General features: G+C 42.0%; 1 protein-coding gene across 1 annotated transcript; it reads left to right on the top strand.

Annotated features, from left to right (window-relative positions):
- Window positions 1–35: 35 nt before the first annotated feature.
- Window positions 36–20,905, top strand: fkbp7 (FKBP prolyl isomerase 7). The gene is made up of 4 exons (XM_063052090.1): window positions 36–323; window positions 11,341–11,492; window positions 12,772–12,899; window positions 18,845–20,905. Exons 1-4 carry the CDS (start codon window positions 127–129, stop codon window positions 19,004–19,006), a joined length of 639 nt encoding a protein of 212 aa, XP_062908160.1. The 5' UTR covers window positions 36–126; the 3' UTR covers window positions 19,007–20,905.
- The last annotated feature ends 2,997 nt before the right edge of the window (window positions 20,906–23,902 follow it).

Consider the following 23,902-nt stretch of genomic DNA (forward strand, 5'->3'; position numbering starts at 1 on the left):
AGAAAGGGCGCTGTTTGCCATGGTGATGTGCGGTCACGTGGAACTGTGATACGTGGCAGTCCGGAGCGTTAGTCAGAGCGGGGTCCCTGTAGGAATCAAAGTTTAGCAGCGCCAACAACATCCACCATGAACCGTCCGGGCGTTTTATTCTTCTGCCTGCTGGCTTCTTCTGCTCTCTTAAATCACATTGACGCGTTCCGAGAAGAAGTGAAGATCGAAGTTTTGTACAAGCCACAGTTCTGCCAACGGAGGAGCAAACGGGGAGACGCGCTGAATGCACATTGCGATGGTTACCTGGTGGACGGGACGAAGTTTTACTGCAGGTAAACTTATCTGAGCTTTAAAACATTTTGGTTGGTGGTACAGTAGTGTAGTGGCTATTTATTTATTTATATTTGCTTTTGCATACTTTGTCTTCTGTACTCTGATTTTTTTAATTGATCCCGTTATAATTATTATTCGTGAACGCAGCAGGCCAGGCAGCATCTCTAGGAAGAGGTACAGTCGACGTTTCAGGCCGAGACCCTTCGTCAGGACCTCTTCCTAGAGATGCTGCCTGACCTGCGTTCACCAGCAACTTTGATGTGTGGTGCTTGAATTTCCAGCATCTGCAGAATTCCTGTTGTTTGCATAATTATTATTTTATAAGTTTGCGTATGCCTACAGGAAAATGAAGCTTAGGCCTCTATATAGCGGCATATATGTACCTTGATAATAAATTTATTTTGAACTTTTCAATTCTGACGCTGCGCTCTCTGGACCAGGACTCTCCCACTATTGTAAACGTCCCCCTGCATGGAGGCCTTTTAACTTTCCGTAGGCTTCAGTGATGGAGCGGTACGTCAAAGAAGCAGGCCCTTCTGACCGTCTAGTCCGTGACAAACTCTTAATTCGCCTAGTCCCATCGACCCGCACCTGAACCATACTCTTAAATGTTGATTTTGATTTGCTTTCTTTCTTTTCAAATCTTTTTATTGTTGTATTATACAGGAAGAATAACATGAGTACATTGAAGTAACAACACGTACAATGTCTCAAAAAAGACATTATCTTAAAGATAATTTTTTTGATTTGCTTTCTGTTAAAGGCCAGTCATTAAAAAAAAATCACTAAGCAATTACCATCAACAGATCACTTGCAATACCAGAGGAAACAACACACTGGACTATTGTTACACCAAGTTCAAGAATGCCTACAATGCTATTCCACGCCCTCACTTCGGGAAGTCTGATCACCTGGCTGTACTTCTACTCCCTGAGTATAGGCAGAGACTGAAGTCTGCAGCACCAGCAGTGAGGGCCAAGAAGGTGTGGACAAGGGAAGCACAGGAGTGCTTACAGGACTGCTTTAAATCGGTGGACTGGACTGTATTCATTAAAACCTGTGTGGATGAGTGTGTGCCTACAAAGACTTACTGTACATTCCCAAACCAAAAGCCATGGATGAACCAGGAGGTATGTCGCCTGGTGAAGGCTAGATCTGTGGTGTTCAAGTCTGGCAACCCAGGCCTGTGTCAGAAAACCAGGTATGATTTGCGGAGGGCTATTTCAAGGGTAAAAGGACAAATTAGAACGAGGTTGGAGGCGGTATCAGATGCATGGCAACTCTGGCAGGGTCTGCAAAACATTACTTCCTACAAAGCAAAACCCAGTAGTATGAATGGCAGTGATGCTTCACTACCAGATGAACTCAATGCCTCTATGCCCGCTTTGAAAGGAAGATCACAACTACAGCTATGAAGATCCCTGTGATCTCTGTCTCAGAGGCTGATGTTAGACTGTCTTTAAAGAGAGTGAACCCTCGCAAGGCGTAAGGTCCTGATGGAGTACCTGGTAAGGCTCTGAAAACCTGTGCCAACCAACTAGCGAGAGTATTCAAGGACATTTTCAACCTCTCAATGCTACAGGCAGAAGTTCCCACTTGCTTCAAAAAGGCAACAATTATACCAGCGCAAGAAGAATGATGTGAGCTGCCTTAATGACTGTAGCCCGGTAGCACTCACATCGACAGTGATGAAATGCTTTGAGAGGCTGGTTATGACTCGACTGAACTCCTGCCTCAGCAAGGACTTGGACCCATTGCAATTTGCCTATTGTCACAATAGATCAACGGCAGATGCAATCTCCATGGCTCTTCACACGGCTTTAGACCACATAGACAACAAAAATACTTACGCCAGGATGCTGTTCATCGACTATAGCCCAGCATTTAATACCATCATTCCCTCAATCCGGATTGAGAAGTTGCAGAACCTGGGCCTCTGTACCTCCTTCTGTAATTGGATCCTCGACTTCCTAACTAGAAGACCACAGTCTGTGCGGATTGGTGATAACATATCCTCTTCGCTGACGATCAACACTGGTGCACGTCAGGGGTGTGTGCTTAGCCCACTGCTCTACTCTCTGTATACACATGACTGTGTGGCTAGGCGTAGCTCAAATACCATCTATAAACTTGCTGACGATACAACCATTGTTGGTAGAATCTCAGGTGGTGACGAGAGGGCGTATAGGAGTAAGATATGCCAACTAGTGGAATGGTGCCACAGCAACAACCTGGCACTTGATGTCAGTAAGATGAAAGAGCTGATTGTGGACTTCAGGAAGGGTAAGATGAAGTAACACATGCCAATCCTCAGAAGGATCAGAAGTGGAGAGAGTGAGCAGCTTCAAGTTCCTGGGTGTCAAGATCTCTGAGGATCTAATCTGGTCCCAACATATTGATGTAGTTATAGAAACATAGAAAATAGGTGCAGGAGTAGGCCATTCGGCCCTTCGAGCCTGCACCGCCATTTATTATGATCACGGCTGATCATCCAACTCAGAACCCCGCCCCAGCCTTCCCTCCATACCCCCTGACCCCTGTAGCCACAAGGGCCATATCTAACTCCCTCTTAAACATAACCAATGAACTGGCCTCAACAGTTTCCTGTGGCAGAGAATTCCACAGATTCACCACTCTCTGTGTGAAGAAGTTTTTCCTAATCTCGGTCCTAAAAGGCTTCCCCTCTATCCTCAAACTGTGACCCCTCGTTCTGGACTTCCCCAACATCGGGAACAATCTTCTAAATTCCAACGAGTACAAGCCCAGTTCATCCAGTCTTTATTCATATGAAAGTCCTGCCATCCCAGGAATCAATCTGGTGAACCTCCTTTGTACTCCCTCTATGGCAAAGATGTCTTTCCTCAGATTAGGGGACCAAAACTGCACACAATACTCCAGGTGTGGTCTCACCAAGGCCTTGTACAACTGCAGTAGTACCTCCCTGCTCCTGTACTCGAATCCTCTCGCTATAAATGCCAGCATACCATTCGCTTTTTTCACCGCCTGCTGTACCTGCATGCCCACTTTCAATGACTGGTGTATAATGACACCCAGGTCTTGTTGCACCTCCCCTTTTCCTAATCGGCCACCATTCAGATAATAATCTGTTTTCCTATTTTTGCCACCAAAATGGATAACTTCACATTTATCCACATTAAATTGCATCTGCCATGAGTTTGCCCACTCACCCAACCTATCCAAGTCACCCTGCATCCTCTTAGCATCCTCCTCACAGCTAACACTGCCACCCAGCTTCGTGTCATCCACAAACTTGGAGATGCTGCATTTAATTCCCTCATCCAAGTCATTAATATATATTGTAAACAACTGGGGTCCCAGCACTGAGCCTTGCGGTACCCCACTAGTCACCGCCTGCCATTCTGAAAAGGTCCCGTTTATTCCCACTCTTTGCTTCCTGTCTGCTAACCAATTCTCCACCCACACCAATACCTTACCCCCAATACCGTGTGCTTTAAGTTTGCACACTAATCTCCTGTGTGGGACCTTGTCAAAAGCCTTTTGAAAATCCAAATATACCACATCCATTGGTTCTCCCCTATCCACTCTACTAATTACATCCTCAAAAAATTCTATGAGATTCGTCAGACATGATTTTCCTTTCACAAATCCATGCTGACTTTGTCCAATCATTTCACCGCTTTCCAAATGTGCTATTATCACATCCTTGATAACTGACTCCAGCAGTTTCCCCACCACCGACGTTAGGCTAACCGGTCTATAATTCCCCGGTTTCTCTCTCCCTCCTTTTTTAAAAAGTGGGGTTACATTAGCCACCCTCCAATCCTCAGGAACTAGTCCAGAATCTAACGAGTTTTGAAAAATTATCACTAATGCATCCACTATTTCTTGGGCTACTTCCTTAAGCACTCTAGGATGCAGACCATCTGGCCCTGGGGATTTATCTGCCTTCAATCCCTTCAATTTACCTAACACCACTTCCCTACTAACATGTATTTCACTCAGTTCCTCCATCTCACTGGACCCTCTGTCCCTTACTATTTCTGGAAGATTATTTATGTCCTCCTTAGTGAAGACAGAACCAAAGTAATTATTCAATTGGTCTGCCATGTCCTTGCTCCCCATAATCAATTCACCTGTTTCTGTCTGCAGGGGACCTACATTTGTCTTTACCAGTCTTTTCCTTTTTACATATCTATAAAAGCTTTTACAGTCCGTTTTTATGTTCCCCGCCAGTTTTCTCTCATAATCTTTCTTCCCCTTCCTAATTAAGCCCTTTGTCCTCCTCTGCTGAACTCTGAATTTCTCCCAGTCCTCAGGTGAGCCACTTTCTCTGGCTAATTTGTATGCTACTTCTTTGGAATTGATACTATCCCTAATTTCTCTTGTCAGCCACGGGTGCACTACCTTCCTTGATTTATTCTTTTGCCAAACTGGGATGAACAATTGTTGTAGTTCATCCATGCAACCTTTAAATGCTTGCCATTGCATATCCATCGTCAATCCTTTAAGTGTCATTTGCCAGTCTATCTTAGCTAATTCACGTCTCATACCTTCAAAGTTACCCCTCTTTAAGTTCAGAACCTTTGTTTCTGAATTAACTATTAATTATAAAGAAGGCAAGACAGCAGCTATACTTTGTTAGGAGTCTGAAGCAATTTGGCATGTCAACAAATACACTCAAAAACTTCTATAGTTGTACTGTGGAGAGCATTCTGACAGGCTGCATCACTGTCTGGTATGGAGGGGCTACTGCACAGGACCGAAAGAAGCTGCAGAAGGTTGTAAATCTAGTCAGCTCCATCTTGGGCACTGGCCTACAAAGTACCCAGGACATCTTTAGGGAGCGGTATTTCAGAAAGGCAGCATCCATTATTAAGGACATCCAGCACCCAGGGCATGCCCTTTTCTCACTGTTACCATCAGGTAGGAGATACAGAATCCTGAAGGCACACGCTCAGCGATTCAGGAACAGCTTCTTCCCCTCTGCCATCTGATTCCTAAATGGACATTGAAGCTTTGGACACTACCTCACTTTGTTTAATATACAGTATTTCTGTTTTTGCTCATTTTTAATAATCTGTGTACAATATATGTAATTGATTTGTTTTTTTTCTCTCTCTGCTAGATTATGTATTGCATTGAACTGCTGCTGCTAAGTTAACAAATTTCACGTCCCATGCCGGTGATAATAAACCTGATTCCGATTCTGAAACCTGTTTTCAGCTTATTTGGATGAGCCAACCCTATTGTGTACCTATTCCGCAGACACTCCATCTCTCGCTAGTGCGGGCCTCTAATTGCTTTGAATAATAACTTTTGAAAAGTTTCAAACTTCTGGAGTTGACTGCCAGAAGTTACTAAACCGACTGGTTCTCCTCTTGCTCCCTGTGTGATTATTTTAATTCTATTTTCCAGCTGCGGTAGGTTTTTAAAAAAAAACTTTAAAATCTGTATATTTTTGCCTACTCAACTCGGTAGCATAATGGTTAGAGCGACACCGTTTACAGCACAATGTGTTGGAGTTCAATTCGGGCATGCTCGGTAAGAAGTTTGTACGTCCTTCTAGTGAGTGAGTTGGGTTTTCCTCCCACATTCTGAAGACATACAGGTCAGTAGGTTTAATGGCCATTGTAAATCGCCCTGGGATTAGGCTAGCATTTAGTAAATGGATTTCTGGATAGTGCAATTCTACTCTGTTTCTAAATAAAATAAACACACTGTGAAGCTTCTGATTTAAAGAATCATCCTGTTCAGCAAGGATAGACACTGGAATGAAAATCAAAACCTGATCATGTTGCAACTCTGAAATAAAAGCAGAAAATGCTGGAAACACTCAGCAGGTCAGACAGTATCTGTGGAAAGGAAAACAAAGTTAATTGGCATTTTCAGGCCTCGCATCCTGAAATTCTTACCCTTGATAAAAACCCAAATGTGTGTTGTGGCCACTCAAAACTGTGCCCACTTTTTCATTCTTTCATTTGAGTGTTTTCTCACACCACCACTTCTGCAGTAGCAATCTGACTCTGACTAAAATCACATATTCCCGTACTTCCTCCCCACGCCAGATTCTCCCCCTTTGCGGGCTTTCAGAGGCCGGGACTGTTCACTATTGATTGGTTTATCATGGTCTCACATACCAGGGGTCAGGTCTGCATACTGTCCGGACAGGTCAGGTTGTGGGGAAAGCAGTAACGGAACACAGGGTGGGGTGTTGAGGTTGCAGAGGAGGTGCTGTGCAGGCAGAGGGTAGGGCACAAGGACTACAGTGGCGCAGAGTGTGAGGTCTAGAGTTTCTCTCTTGTCGTACTAGGGAACTGTTCAGTGATCTGATACCAGTAGGGTAGAAGCTGTCCATCAGCCTGGTGGTGTGTGCTTTCAGGCTTCTGCTGACAGGACACAGCCTCAGAATGAAGAGGAATTTCTTCAGCCAGACGGTGGTGAAGCTGTGGAGTTCTTTGCCACAGGCGGCTCTGGAAGCCAGGTCGCCGGGTATATTTAAGGCAGAGGTTGACAGGTTCTTGATTGGTCAGTGAGAAGGCAGGAGATCGGGGCTGAAAGGAAAAATGGATCAGCTATGATGGTGGGGTAGACTTGATGGGCCAAATGGCCTAATTCTGCTCCTATATCTTATTTCATAGCTTGTTCTGATGTAAAAATAAGTAATTTATATCCCTCTGCCTTTCTACTGCCTCTGATTCTGTTGACTGCAACATCTTTACCAGTGCCCTGGATAGGATTTTGCTGACTTTGTTTCACTTTTATCATCAAGTCACCACCAATGCTCTGCCTACAATGGCCATCGTGACCTCTTGGTTGCTAGCCATTTCAATCCCTTCCCATTTCCAACCTTGACCAATGCCCACACATTGCTGGAGGAACTCAGCAAGTCAGGCAACATCTATGGAATAAACAGTTGACATTTTGGACTGAGACCCTTCATCAGCACTGGAAAGGAAGGGAAGAAGCATAAGCTAGCAGAGGATAGGTGAGATGAGGTGAAGGGAAAGGTGGGTGTGTTTGGGGGGGGGAGGAATAGAGAAGCTGGGTGGAAAGGTGGAAGGAGGAATCTAATAGAAGAGGACAATGGAGCGTGGAAGAAAAGGAAGGAGGGGAACCAGTGTGAGATGCTGGTCTGGTGAAGAAGGGGTATCCAGAATACAAAATGAGAAGGGAAGGAGAGAAATTATTGAAGACATTGATATTCATACCTTCAGGTTAGAGGCTACCCAGACTGAATTTAAGGTGTTGCTCCACCAACATGAGCACAGAGGAGGCCATGGTCATGCATTTTGCAGCAGATGTCAGTAAAAGTAGTTCTCTTCTCCCCCACCCCCATCCCCAATTTTGTCGTCTCTCCGAGCACCAGATACAGTAGACTCGCAGGTAAGTCACACCTCACCATCCACATATCACTTGCCAGCTCCTGGTCCATTCTTCCCCCCCCCCACCTCTTTGTACTAGCCACCTTGTAACTATCCCTTTGCCTCCACAGAGGTTGCCTGACCTGCTGAGTTCACCCAGCAGTTTGTTTTTGGCTCAATCCAGCATCAACACTGTCTTGTTTCCAATCCATTAATAATTATTTTCTCATGCCCCTAAATTGTTGCTACTGCAGTTCAGTGCTTGGAAACATGGCGTTGGTTCCATATGCGTACTGAAACTGCCTCAGTTTACCCTCCTTCCTCCTGTTTTCAGCCTTGTTCAAACTGAACAATGGAATATCTTACTAATTTCAAAAATAATAGAAACTGTCTGGGAAAATGGAAACAATTGTCCGTCCTTCATTGTTGTGAGCTCTGTTCCTTGGCCACCAGCCCTCATGCCTCTCCTTGACAAAACTGAATCAGTTTGTAGAGTTGGCTTATTCAGGCCTTGCCTTTATTAGTTGAAATTTTCATCCATGCCTTTGTTCCTTGTACTCCTAGCTAGACTCCCATGTCCTTCTCTACGGTGGGCCAATCAAAAGTCTGCTGCCAATATCTTAAAATGCACCAAATCATGTTCATTCTTCATGCTTCTGTTTGCTACCCTACACCAGCACTTGATAAAGCAGACTTCTGCTATTAATAGACTGTCACCATTTCATGGTGTTGGCCTTCCTCATCTCCCTCGCTTTCTTCATCTGTTGTCATGAAGATATCAGTGCTCACTCTTCCAGTTCTGTTCTTCTCCACATTTCTGAATTTAAAAGATTGAAGCCCCGTCTCTGAAATTTCTAAATTAGGTTTAGTTAAATGTGTTGCATTTGGCTTAATATCTGTGATTTCAGGAACAAATTCAATGAGGATTGGTAGTGGTATAAATTCTGCTTTGTCTGTTCATCAGCTGTTACTTCAACTTGCCTTCAGCTGTAGATCATGAAATTCTGTGTCAAAGAAACTTCCTGAAATTGACCATAGGGAATTTTTTTAAATGGTTATAGATATAACCTGCTCTTAAAATAATTTTTAAATAGAAACATTAATCTGGTTAGGGACGTCCATCACCAATGCATTTAATTTTTCACACGACTACTTGAAGTTCCTATTTCACTTTCTTGTTCCCTGTATCAATATTCTGTCTTATTTTTATTAATGACTAGTGATGCCCAAAACTAATATCTGATTTTAGCATTTGCTTTAACACTAGGTGGCGCTGCCATTACCCCCCCTCTCTCTCTCTCCCCCCCCCCCCCAATTGTATACTGTTCACAGTATACATTAACGATTTGGAAGAGGGGGTCAAGAATAGTACACTAAATTGAGAGGAAGAACAAATTATTCAGAGGATACAGAGAGATGTAGTTAAGTGAGTGAGCAAGGGTCTGGCAGGTAGTGATTAATACAAAGGAGTGTTGAAAAATCATGAGGTGTATGGCTGTAGAACATGTGCCAGGTTATGCTAATAGAAAGAGAAAACTTGAACTGGATAAATTAACAACTTTAGAAGGTGGGTGCATGGATAGGAAAGGGTTAGAGGAATAGGCATAGCTTGGGTGTGGATCTTGGTCAGTGTAGACCACTTGGGCCAAATGGCCTTGCTATAATGCTGAGATCCTGAGTCTGATGCCACAGATGGAAGACTTGGCTGATGAAATGGCTCATTGTGATACAAAGGGGGAAAGTAAGTTTCACTAAATTGTAAAATTTCATATTGAATCTGGAAGGCCACAGTGTCCAAGCGGACAATATGGTCCTGTTCCTCAAGTTTTGTGGATTGTCTTTATAATAATGTAGGAAGCCAGTTACACATAACCAGAGTAAAACAAAAAATGCAGAAAGAACTCAGCAGGTCAGGCAGCATCAATGGAAAGGAATAAAGATTTCTTTATTAAAACAAATGTTTCTTCCCCCTTCCTTTCCAGTTCTTATTTACAGTGCTATTCTGTTACAACACTGAAATGAGGTAGCCGGTGGTATTTGATTACAACGAGGATTGGCTATCTTTCCTTGCCCATCTGAATCTGTCTGCACCTTTAGAAATGGCTGACTGTTCTTCCCCATAACTGTGTAGTGTCTCTCAGCCATGGGACTGGCTCTGTCAGGTTCCATTCCTGTTGAGGTCATGAATCGTTGTTAATTCTGGTTACTGTATTATCAGATTAAAATGATTCACAAATGGAATCCATGCTAAAATTTTAACTCTTCAGTTCCTTATCTAAAGTCTTCTATATAATTCCTCCCTTAAAACCCGATTTAAATCCATCTTTTAGGACTAGATTTCAGATAATCTGTATTATCTTGTACAGCTTCCTATCACTTCTCCTCCTGTATTGCTTTCATGTGCACTACAAATTCAGATCTTTTATTCAGTAAAGAATAGGTAGTGGCTCCATATGTCACTACTGCAGGGCGTGACGACCCTGCCTTACACAAGCCCGGGCTCAGCTCGCTCCGGCTGACAGTACCCGGTATGGGCCCCTATCCAGGGTTACGGATCCCACTGCCTTGTGGGTATCTTTGGGAGAAGAAAAGACTAACGAGTAAACCCTACACAAATCCAGAGTGGAGCCCCTAAGGCGGTTAGATGACGTATCACGTCACCTCCCGGCAGCTCCTGCTGAAAGCTGATGCCAAATGTACTGCTTCGCATTCCTTTGGACCACATCCGTGAAGCCGAGAGGGGGACCTTGATGTCTGGGCAGCCCAGGATCTCCATATTCATTGCCCAGGTCTGCGCCCGGAAACCGGGCGCATCCATTGTCTACTTAGACAGATGGAGCCATTATTATCATTCAGTAAAGAGAAAACTTCTGGCTATTCTGCTGTTTTATGTAATGCTGTTTTGCAATCTGTTTTCACTCTTGAACCAAGTCTAATGGCAAATATTTTCTTATCCCATTCAAGGAAGATCCATATTTCATCAGTCTGAATAATCCAATATTTCCAAGGCTATTGAATATTTTTAGTCTTCCAAGTTCTGCAAAAGGGGATTCTTTTTGATTAAGTGTATTGACATTTGATTGACCATCTTATATATTAAATAGATTGGCATACATATGTCATTTCCCTTGTATCAAGCATTGTTTTCAGTGTGTAGCCCAAGCTCTGGTATAAAGGACAACATTTTTTTTAAAAAGGGTTTTCAGTTAATGTAAGAAAACTGTTTCTGATTTCTCCCCCTCCCCCCCCTTTTAATGAAGTAACTGTTGTAATCACCTAAATCACTGCTATGAATGGAGGCATCTTCAGATACATCAAGCAAAATTCTAGAAATATCAAGTTGAAAGCGATGTAACTACCAACTGCAATGGGTGAAGAAATTAGATTTAAGCATTTTTTAGTACTGAATTATTAAATGTAAGTCTAATATGGCAGATCACTAAGGGTGAGGCAGTGTTTTGTATTAATATGTATTGGATCATAGTAAAATGTAGAAACAACTTCAATACATTTTTGGTTTGAATTTCTACTTGTCATCTGGAGGATCTTTTGTATTCTTTAGTTTGCATATTTATCAAATGTTTCAGTTTCTTCATAAAGTCACTTTTTAATTGTTAGTCTGGTTTATTGAAATAATTAGTTATTTAATCAAAAATATTTGTTTTCCTTATAGTCGTGAAGACAATGTAGGTCATCCTAAGTGGTTTGTGCTTGGTGTTGGCCAAGTAATAAAAGGATTAGACATTGGCATGACCGACATGTGTGAAGGAGAAAAAAGAAAACTAATTGTACCACCTTCACTGGGATATGGAATAAATGGGAAAGGTAATATCAAAAGTGAAATTGGTTAATAGGGTGCCCTGTTTTTGCAATATTACTTAAGTTATTTTGTGAAGTCTCATTTAATCTAATACAAGTTACATGAATAGTCTTGCCATTTAACCTTGAGGATCATCAGGCAGTGTAACACAGCTGAACAAGTTCATGATTGGTATGAATTTCAGAAAGAAAGTATGCATATATTTATCTGTGTTGCATCAGAATGTGGAACATTTTAACCAAAAGCATGAACGTTATTTAAGAATTAATTTCAGGAATTATCTTTCAACACTGGAAAGCCATTGCCTTTTCATACATTGCAATAATGCATGATTACCTACGAGACAAACTTTGTTTTTATTAACAATGTTGAGATTGTTTGACATAAATATATAGCCTAATTGTTTCTAGCATGATATTCATTTCCTTGCATGTGATACTTATTTACGTGTCTGTGTTGCCTTGATTAATTGAAAATGTCACACTTCTAATATTTAAACTTTTTGCGCAGTACTCTAGAAGATGGTTATCCACCTCCAAATCCAGTGATGCGTATGAGCGTTCGTGCATGCTGAGATAATGATGACTCTGGTCTTGTTAGAGTAGAATGCATGTAGTTATTTCAATACGGTATGTACACCCCGAATTGGTCATTGTTACTAACTCTACTAATAAGATTGATAGACTTGTAACTAAAAAAAAAAATCAGTGAAGAATTTCCAGAAGGGCCCCATAGCTCAGGAAGAAGATGACAGTGAATGAAACCTTGCCTGTATTACTCAATATTGTTTAATATCATTTAGTACACAAGCATAATGGAGAATGAAACTATTATTACATGGTTAAAGTACCATGAACATTTTTTAAACAAAAAATCAGATTATTAAGCATAAATTGGGTGGCTGGCAAAGAAGAGGTTAAGCATTTTGGAAAAACCCATTACCAGAGTAAGTAGTGCTGGGTCAGCATTTCTGGTGGAGGAGATTGGACGGGCATCGTTTGCAGTTTGGAAGACCTTACACTTTTGGGTGGGAGCATTGTACAAGGGGCAAACAATGTCCTTTTATGCACTATTGTCACTGCTGGGGGTCTGTAAAACCTCAGACTGCACGTTGTGGTGTTCTTTTCCATAAGGGCTGCAGCGCTGATTTTAAAGGTAAGGGCATAAGCTGCACAATGCATGTGAACGGAGGAGGCAGCAGATCTTGGATAGGCATGCTAGGAGCATACACAAAAATTGTGCTGAAATTTAATTTGGTATTAATTATTATTTTACTCTATGCAGATAAAATACCCCCTAATGCAACCCTGATTTTTGAAGTTGAACTCTATACAGTGAGAAATGGACCGCGGAGTGTGGAGTCTTTTAAAGCAATTGATTTGAATGGTGATCAACTACTCTCTGAGAAGGAGGTATGCCAGATTTTAAGTGCTCTCAGAGCCAACAGCATGATTGCATAGTCTACTGGTTACGACAGGCAGTCATTTAAGGTACTGTTCTGATGGCATTAGTTTGAATCCCTCTGTGGTCCTTGACAAATATAAAGGAAGTACAGTGGATTCTGGTTAATCGGGCAGCTGCTTATTTGGGACAACTCTTAACAAAGAGGAACTAATCAAGAATATAGCCGGTATTCCCTTTGTTTGGGACACTGTGCCACTTAATTGAGACATTTTCTAACTTACAGTCATGTGCACTTGTGTGGCCATTAGACATTTCACGGTGCTTAGAGCAAACGTTTTAAAATGTCAGTTACATGTGTTTGCATTCAAGAAGCAGCAATTTTTTTTTGTGACTGAAACTTGTTGCAAAATAAAACTTGTCACCGTGGTTTCAAGCGTTACTACAATTTCACTGCTTCAAGTTAGGAACTATGAAGAATTTGAAGATATTGACAATGTTGATCTTGAATGTTACATTGAAAATAAAGATTTGGAGGATGCAGTAGTCAACAGTCAAAAGAACACAACAGGAATTAAATCTTTGATTGTACTGGCACTGTTCTACTTTGTTCTGTATCTCAGTACATAATTTATTATTGAATTTTTTATGTCTTTTTAACTATTTCCATGAAACTTGGGCTGATTGGGGCAGCAGCTAACTGGATGTAAATATACTGGTCCCGATGGTTCCCAATTAACTAGGATCCACTGTACGTGAATCAGGGATAATCATGTCAGAAATGGTTATTGTGAATTGGCTGGAGAAAGAACTGGGTTCACAAATAACCATTGGTAAAGGGCCTCTGCCATCCTTCTATTTGTGTACAACTTACTTGTGACCCTTAAGGGGCCAACTAAAGCACCTCAATTTGCTCTGTCAACAGGCAGTTAGGGACGCCGGCTAAGCTGTGATTGCCAGCCAAGTCACTGAGGTCCCCATCTTATGAACAATAACTAATTTGAAGTTTCCTCAAAAGACTACTGCACAGCTGAACACACCTCACAAAGTGCTTCCCATTGTGTTCTGCTTTTGCAAGAGTGTAAGAGAAATTGGGACAGGAATGGATTGGTGGGGGGGGTGTAAAATGAAGTGGGAAGTTGGCCAGATTAGTGGGGGAGGGAGTAATGGAGGAGGGAAATTAATGCAATTGTTCAGTGGGTAGAAGGGACTACAATTTGTCAGTGGGGGCGCATGGGGTAATATATTTAGGAATATGATTTGCTACTTGATTATTGTGAGAGAAGGATTGTTGTATAGTGAGGAGAGGAAGTCATAGGCAAGGGTTCTGATAGTGCATGGATGAGGTGGATACCAAAAGCAAGCTGAGGAAGCAGATTACTTTACTTTCTTGATTTGATCATTTTCCCAGTGCCAGGTTGGTGACTGTGGGTGGAAGTCCTGTTTGTTTTTTTTTCAAACCCAGGCATGGTGAGTGTTTCTTTTTCACATGTGGCCTGGGCTTTGAGTGTACCGCTACAAGTCCTGTAAGTGGTACTCCTGGGCATTTGATATTGAGGATGACTTGTTTCCACGCTGATTCTGTGGAACATGAGGTGACAAAGACATAAGTAAAGGCATCCGTTAGTCTTGTGAGACCATGCATCTGCTCCTGGAAAGTCTTCACTCTCCAGGGCACAGGCCCAGGCAAGGTTGTATGGAAGACCAGCAGTTGCCCATGCTGCAAGTCTCCCCTCTCCACGACACCAATATTGTCCAAGGGAAGGGCATTAGGACCCATACAGCTTGGCACCAGTGTCATCGCAGAGCAATGTGTGATTAAGTGCCTCGGCTGGGGCTCGAACTCACGACCTTCAGGTAGCTAGTCCAATGCCTTAACCACTTGGCCACGTGCCCACAATGACTAAGGCAAATGTTCCATATATAGAGCAGGAGATACTTAATGGGATCATTGAGTAGTTTGTGAGATGGGGGATGTGCATTGCCATTCATACCAGCCCACTACACTACCCTGGTACATGGAATCCAAGTTCTGTCACCATTCTACATGGTTGTTCTGGCTGTCCTGGTAACTGGTGGTTCATGATCTCTAAATGATGAGGCACTTTTATTTCAAGGAAGCTTTGTGCAGATCATTGAAACAGCTGCCTGGTAATCTTCCTGTGATAGCTTGCAAGTCCAGTGTCAAACGTGACTAATATGGACTACCTATTATAGGTGCATTGTATGTTATCAGGACCTTGATAAATGTTGCATCATGCCTGGGACTTGTAATTTCATTTGTCAGTATTTGCATTATAAGACCATAAGATAGAGGAGCAGAAGTAGGCCAATTCGGTCCATCGAGTCCACCCCACTATTCACTCATGGGCTGATCCAATTCTTCCAGTCATCCCCACTCCCCTGCCTTCTCCCCATACACTTTGATGCCCTGGCTAATCAAGAACCTATCTATCTCTGACTTAAATGCACCCAATGACTTGGCCTCCACAGCTGCTCGTGGCAACAAATTCCACAGATTTACCACCCTCTGACTAAAGTAATTTCTCAGCATCTCTGTACTAAATGGACGCCCTTCAGTCCTGGAGTCATACCCTCTTGTCCTAGACTCCCCTACCATGGGAAAAGACTTTGCCATATCTAATTTGCTCAGACCTTTTAACATTCAGAATGTTTCTATGATGTCTCTCCTCCTCTTTCCCCCCCACCCCCATTCTCATGAACTCCAGGGAATACAGCCCAAGAGCTGCCAGACATTCCTCCTATGGTAACCCTTTCATTCCTGGAATCATTCTTGTGAATCTTCTCTGATCCCTCTCCTATGTCATTTTATCATTTCTAAAATAAGGAGCCCAAAACTGCACACAGTACTTCAAATGTGGTCTTACGAGTGCCTTACGGAGCCTCAACATCACATCCTTGCTTTTGTATTCTATACCTCTAGAAATGAATGCCAGCATTGCATTCGCCGCCTTCACCACTAACTCAACCTGGAGGTTAACCTTTAGGGCAGTAGTCCTCAACCACCGAGCCACGAGGAAACGGTATGAGTCAGCTGCACCTTCCCTCATTCCCTGTCACGCACAGTTGAACTTGAACCCCCTCACCGGTCACCGGTCAGCCGGTCTGCAAGAATATCATCAATATTAAACCGGTCCACAGTGCGCAGAAGGTTGGGGACCCCTGCTTCAGTATATCCTGCACAAGGACTCCCAAGTTCCTTTGCATGTCTGCATTTTGAATTTTCTCCCCATCTAAATAATAGTCTGCCTGTTTATTTCTTCCACCAAAGTACATGACCATACACTTTCCAACATGGTATTTCATTTGCCACTTCATTGCCCATTCTTCCAACCTATCCAAGTCTCTCTGCAGACTCTCCGTTTCCTCAGCACTACCAGCCCCTCCACCTATCTTCGTATCGTCAGCAAATTTAGCAACAAATTCATTAATGCCATAGTCCAAATCATTGACATACATCATAAAAAGCAGTGGTCCCAACACTGACCCTGTGGAACTCCACTGGTACCCAGCAGCCAGCCAGAATAGGATCCCATTATTCCCACTCTCTGTTTTCTGCCGATCAGCCAATGCTCCACCCATGCTAGTAACTATAATTCCACGGGCTCTTATGTTGCTAAGCAGCCTCATGTGTGGCACCTTGTCAAAGGCCTTCTGAAAAACCAAGTACACCACGTCTACTGTATCTCCTTTGTCTACCCTGCTTGTAATTTCCTTAAAAAATTGCAGTAGGTTAGTGAGGGAGGATTTTACTTTCAGGAAACCATGCTGGCTTTGGGCTATCTTGGCATGTACCTCCAGGTACTCTGTAATCTCATCTTTAACAATTGATTCCAACAACTTCCCAACTACCGATGTCAGGCTAACAGGTCTATAGTTTCCTTTATGCTGCCTCCCACCCTTCTTAAATAGCAGAGTAACATTTACAATTTCCCAGTCATCCGGTACAATGCCAGAATCTGTCGATTCTTGAAAGATCATTGTTAATGCCTCTGCAATTCTCCAGCTACATCCTTCAGAACCTGAGGGTGCATTCCATCAGGTCCAGGAGATTTATCCACCCTCAGACCATTAAGCTTCCTGAGTACTTTCTCAGTCATAATTTTCACTGCACCTACTTCACTTCCCTGACACTCTTGGATGTCCGGTATACTGCAGATGTCTTCCACTGTGAAGACTGATGCAAAATGCGCTTTCATTTCCTCTGCCATCTCTGTCTCTCATTACAATATCTCTAGTGTCATTTTTTTATTGGTCCTATATCTGCCCTTAACTCTCTTTTACCCTTTATATACTTAAAAACTTCTAGTGTCTTTTTTGATATTAGTCACCAGCTTCCTTTCATAATTCATTTTTTCCTTCCTAATGACCCTCTTACTTCTGTAAGTTTTTAAAAGCTTCTCAATCCTCTATCTTCCCACCAGCTTTGGCTTCCATGTATGCCCTCTCTTTTGCTTTCACTTTGGCTCTGACTTCACTTGACAGCCACAGTTTTGTCCTCCTTCCACTCTTTTTTTTCAGAATCTCCAGCCATTGCCGCTCTGCTGTCTTTCCTGCTACTGACCTTTCCAGTGAACTTTGACCAGTTTCCCCCCTCATGCCATTGTAATTTCCTTTATTCCACTGAAAAGCAGTCACATTGGAATTTAGTTTCTCCTTCTCAAATTTCAAAGTGAACTCGATCATATTGTGATCACTGTTTCCCAAGCATTCCTTAACCTTGAGCTCTCTTAACGCTTCTGGATCATTGCACAACACCCAATCCAGCACAGCTGATCCCCTAGTGGGCTCAACAATGAGCTGTTCTAAAATGCCATCTGTTAGACATTCTACAGATTCTCACTTGAGGTCCAGTCCAGACCTGGTTTTCCCAATCCACTTTCATGTTAAAATCCCCAATGATTATCATGACATTGCCCTTCTGACATACCTTTTCTATCTCCTCCTGTAATTTGTAATCCACATCCCAGCTGCAGTTTGGAGGCCTGTATACAACTGCCATTAGGGTCTTTTTACCCTTGCCATTTCTTAACTCAACCCATAGAGGCATTACACCTTTTCGGACCCATGTCATCCCTTTCTAATGATTTGATACTATTTCTTATACACCACCCCCTCAGCCTACTAACCTATCTTTCCAACACACCATATATCTTTGGATGTTCTGCTCCCAATGGCAGCCATCCTTTAGCCACAACATACTTGCCAATCTTGTAGCTGAATTTCAAGATCGTCCATTTTATTTCTTATGCTGCATGCTTTCAAGTATAACACTTTCAGTCCAGTATTTGTTGCTTTCTGTTTTAACTGCACCATGCCTCTATTGCCCTGTAACTCATTCCACTGGCTGTGACTATGCCTCATCTCCTGCCTGTCCTTTCTATCATCTCTGTTGCACGCTATCTTTGATTTATTTCTGTTTTCCCCCTTCCTCAGTCCTATCACTCCAATTCCCATCCCCCTGCCAAATTAGTTTAAGCCCTCCCTAACAGCTCTATCCGACTGATGAACATTATATTCAAGTAAAACACTTGGATGTGCATTTAAATTCTATTACTGGCAGTGCTAGAGGGAAAACTTGAGAGCTGGATTAGACTGTGGAGCCAGCAGAGAGACAGTGGCTTTCATTTGAACCCCAGCCCTGCCTGCTCCAGGTTTGTGATCCTTGGCCAAAATGTCTAATCCTCTCAACCTGAAATTCCTTCTGCCACCCTAACCAACTAACAATCATAAGCCCTAAGTTTCTCTCTCCTACTGCTCACAAATTAGTGTACCTTATTATATGGTTTGAAAATGCTCTTAATAAATGTCCGTAACTTTATTCAGTTTGGAAGTATTGTTTGACTTTGGAGTACCCTCTTTTGTGTCTTTGCAGTCTCCTAAGACCAGTGATTACTTGTGTAGATTTTAAAATGCATTTTTTTAATGATTTCAGTTGAAGATATATGTGCACGAAGAGTTTACAAGAGATAACAGAATCCAAGATCCCTCTTACAAGGAAAAAGTTCTCTATGATATTCTTCGAAAAAACGACCTCAATGGAGATGGCTACATTTCTGCTAGAGAATACAATGTTTTCAATCATGATGAGCTTTAGAATTATGCTATAAAATTGAATTTCTATCTATTAAAGTGCAGTGTATTTTTTTGAATATCTACAAACTTTTTAAATGTACATTTACTGTGATACTGCAATGAGCAAACATACTGCAAAGCATCACCTTTTTGATGTCTAAAATGTTTTTTAAGCCTGACATTATGGTTGATATTCACAAAAACTGAACTGCGTAACTCTCCTTTTTAGAATTTAAATAATATTGTACTGTTTTGATCACTCAAATAAATATTTTGAGCAAATGAACTTTTGTACGTACTATTATAAACTGCACATTTAAACGGAAATGTAACACAAGATTGTTACTCATGTATATGAAGGAACTAAGTAATAGTCAGTTCATTCATTCAAAATTTTTTTCCCTTGCTGTTGGATTAAATATGCAGCTGTGGGCTTTGCAGTCATGTCAATTGATGGAGTTTGAGTTTGATGAGGATTGTTAGTGGATTGCAATTGGTGGGATGTAGCATGTGAAGAAGCATTTTCTGACCTTATCCATTTGTGAGTTTATTGATCTTGAGATAACACTGCATCTATGGTCTTGCAATTAGCCTTCTAGCATTAATACCTTCTTTGGATGTCGGGAATTGTCTCCTGCTCCTGTGAATAGAGGCCACTATTTCTGCTTGGTTACACATTACAAGATCCCAAGTCCTCACCTGAGGTGTATGCAGTCAGTGAAGGTATGGGTCATACTGGTTGCATATAGCAGACATCCCACCTCTCCTGGAAGTTCCAGGAGTCTCCCGCATATTGATAGTGGCTCCCTGACGCTCGGAAATTAGATACAATATCCCGGAAATCGTTTTTTTTTTATTTTTTTTAGAACGAGCATCCTGATTGGTCTCTCTTCGTGTTAAGAGTGGTCCCCAACCACCGGGCCATGAGGAAACAATATGATTTGACAATGAGTCAGCTGCACCTTTCCTCATTCCCTGTCATACACTGTTGAACTTGAACGCACGTGAGGTCATTACGCACACATCATCCATGTCAGTGCGGGAAGAAGATCAACTTCTCGAGCTTGCAAATGACGGTGGGCTGAAAGGTATGTTTGACATAACATCTTTGCCGGCATTCTGGATTAAAGTCAAGGCTAAATATCCTGAGATAGCCACAAAAGCACTGAAAACGTTGCTTCCATTTCCAACATCATATCTCTGCGAAGTGGGTCTGCAATGAATGCAACGAAAACTAAATTGCGGAATAGACTGGACATAAGGAACCCCCTTCGAGTATCGCTATCTCCCATCGCCCCTAGATGGGATCGTCTCGTTGCATGGAAACAAGCCCAGGGCTCCCACTGATACAGCGATATTGGTGTGTTGCAATGATTTTATATGTTCATATGAGGAAAATATGCACTGTGTTTAATATCCAAACGTTACTTAAAATGTTATGATGCTATTGACTTCTAAGTGACTTATCACTATATTCACGCAAGGAAAATATGCGCTGTGTATTTAATATTAAATTTGTTAGATAAACCCTTTTAGAAACGAAATTGAGTGTATTAGCCACTTATAACTGACTTATAATTGACTTATCACCTATATTCCGGTCGTGATCAACACCACCCCCCCACCCCCGGTCAGCCAGTCCGCAAGAATATTGTCAATATTAAACCGGTCCGCTGTGCAAAAAAAGTGTGGGGACCCCTGATAGGTAGACCTATCAGTTTTCTCTGTGGGCAGGTTTTACAGTGGACCTCAAAAAATAATGAGTGTTGCTCGATGCACTGTCTGCAACAGTGAATTTTCTATTGCCCATGGTGGGTTAAAATGTAAAAGACATGTTGAGGTGAGTTTAACAGGTGTCATTCATTCATTAGCATAGCTAACGTTATTTAAACTAGCTGGCTGGCTGCTAAGGAGCTACGTTATTGATGTCCTATGTCATGAGGCCAAACTCCCTGTAGACTTGCTTAAAGTTGTAATGGAATAAACATATAATGTAAGTACATATTTTAATGTCATATTTTCTGCATATGCCCAACTTGGTTTACAGATTAGACAAAATCACAAAACGAAGTATTACATACACCCTTGGAAGTCGACTGGACGGGGGGGATATAGGGTTGTGGGGAGTGGGGATGCTACCTCCCTGGAATGAGTTTTTGCAGGGTGGGATGTCTGATATAGAAATCATTTTAATTGGTCTGCAACTGCCCTGCATTTCAATCAACCACTATGAGCCATGTATTAGTTTCAATGGCTGATCAATTTGGTCCTTAAAAGACTTGTTGTTTTTAAATTAAAGTAAATAATTCTGGAGTGAGAGCAGATTTTTTTTGGATCTAGAAAACTGCAATTACTGACTGAATTTCAATGGAAAATTTCCAAGGAATATTAAGCTCTTCAAATATTGCCAAAAGTAATCCCTTGTTACTTAAAGGTATTCAAAACCATCTTTATAATCAAAGTATTTATTGTGACATGTAAAATTGCCTTAAAGCTTAGATTCTTGACCTACAGAATTTGAGGTGACTTTTAATGATGCTTTTATTTGTCTAATGTTTCAAAACTTCTTAATTTTCTATTCCTCAATTATTACTTTAAATTTCCAAAGTTTTCTTTAAAAACTAAATTTGCTCTATATAGAGGAGTCAATTAGTTATTTGCCTACTTAATGTAATCTGTTTAAACATGTTACTAAATGGGTGAAAACCAAAACCACTTAAGACTATTGATGTGTCTGAGTATCTACAGTTTGAGTAATGTTACCAAAAAAGTTTCAACTGGGGAAAAATTACAAAATGAACTTGGTGAGTAGAGCAAAATAGATTGGAGGAGACGAACAGAAAAGATGCAACAACTTAATGAAGCTTCTTCACAGCAATACTCAGGTTCTTGTGAAATGACCAGAATCAAATAAGTTGCATCTAGTGACATTTTCCCCACTCCTCTGTAGTCTTACAATTTGCTTCAAATATTATATCTGAGTTTGCTTACACTATCTTGCAGGCAATGAGTAGCAGCAAACAGCCTGGTATGAATACACCAATGCCCTTGAATGGAAAATCCTACAGAATGTAGTGGATACAGCTGGGTCCATTTTGGGTAAAGTCCATCCCTCTATTGAGCGCACTTACACGGAGCTTCGTTGCAGAAAAGCAGCGTCTATTATCAGGGAACCTCACCACCTGGGTCGCGCTCTTTTCTTGCTGCTGCCTTTAGAAAGAAGATACAGGAGCCTCAGGACTCACCATCAGGTTCAGGAACAGTTTTAGATTATGACAACACTCAGTCCTCTTTTATTGTCATTTAGAAATGCATACATGCATTAAGAAATGATACAATATTCCTCCAGAGTGATATCACAGAAAACGGGACAAACCAAAGACTAACACTGACAGAACCACATAATTATAACATATAGTTACAGCAGTGCAAAACAATACCATAATTTGATAAAGAACAGACCATGGGCACGGTAAAAAAAAGTCTCAAGTCCTGATCGACTCCCGAGTCCCCAATAGCAGGCGGCAAAAGGGAGAAACTCCCTGCCATAAACTTTAAAGGTACCGCCAACTGCCAATGCCTTGGAAACAGCCAACACCGAGTCCGTCCATCCGAAAATTTCGAGCCTCTGACCAGCCCCTCCGATGCAGGCTCCCGAGCGTCTTCAACCTCGCCCGGCCGCCGAAACAAAGCCGAGGACTCGGGGCCTTCTGCTCCGGAGATTCCAGTTACCACACAGTAGCAGTGGTAGCGAAGCGGGCATTTCAGAAGTTTCTCCAGATGTTCCTCCGTACTCTCATGTCTGTCTCCATCAAATCAGAATTGTGCACGGTCCCCTACTTGACAGATTACAGATATCATTCACCGGAGAGGCCGCGCGTGCTGCGTCGTGCCACCATCTCCTCCTCCTCCATTATTACCCCTCAACCATTAGGCTCTAAAACCAAAGAGAAAAACCCCACTCAATTTCACTTGCCCCATCACTGAAATGCTCCCACAACATGTGGCATTGCTTTCAAGGATTATTCTCAATTTACTAGGAGGTTACTGGGATTTGAGAACCTCAATTATAGGGAAAGGTGGAATAGTTTAGAACTTTATTCCCTGGATTGTTGGAGAACGAGGGGTGTTTTAATAGAAGTATATGAAATGATGAGGGATATAAATATGATAACTCATCTATTTATTTATTTTTGTACTTGCAGTTTTGCACACTTTTTCTGCCTCCTGGTCCTTGATTCATAGAGCACAAGTCAGAAATAGGCTGCGCCAAACTTATTCTCTCTGGTCCCATTCACTAGCACCTGGATCATAGGCCTCTGTTCTCTTTGCATACATGGACTTATTGAAACTTGTCTTAAAATTTGTAATCATATCTGCATCCAACACTTCTGGCAGTTCTTTACCCGCTTACTCTGTGTGAAGTCTGCCTTAGGTTCCCCTTAAATATTTCACTTTTCACCCTTAACCTATGATCTCCGGTTCTCATTTCGGCCAACCTCAGTGAAAAAAGCCTGCTTGCAATTACCCTATTTATACTGATTTATGAAAGCCAATTTGCCAAAAGATCTCTTCGCAACCCTATCTACCAGTGGCACCCTTCTTAAGGAATTATAGATCTGTATTCCTAGATCCCTCTGTTCTACCACACTCCTGAGTGCAGAAGTTACTCTAAGGGACAGGATATATAAATATTTGGAGAGACAGGACATAATTAGGTTTGGACGACATGGCTTTGTGCATGGTAGGTCATTTCTAACCAGTCTCATAGAGTATTTTGAGGATGTTACCGGGAAAGTTGAAGGATGGGCAGTGGGCCTTGTCTACATGAACTTTAGCAAGCCCATTGACAAATGACCTTGTCCATTAACTCAGCACCTAACTCCTTGAACTCACTGCGGGACCTCATCACCCTTCC

Source organism: Mobula hypostoma, chromosome 6, assembly GCF_963921235.1.
Source record: "Mobula hypostoma chromosome 6, sMobHyp1.1, whole genome shotgun sequence".
In the NCBI taxonomy this organism is placed as follows: domain Eukaryota; kingdom Metazoa; phylum Chordata; class Chondrichthyes; order Myliobatiformes; family Myliobatidae; genus Mobula; species Mobula hypostoma.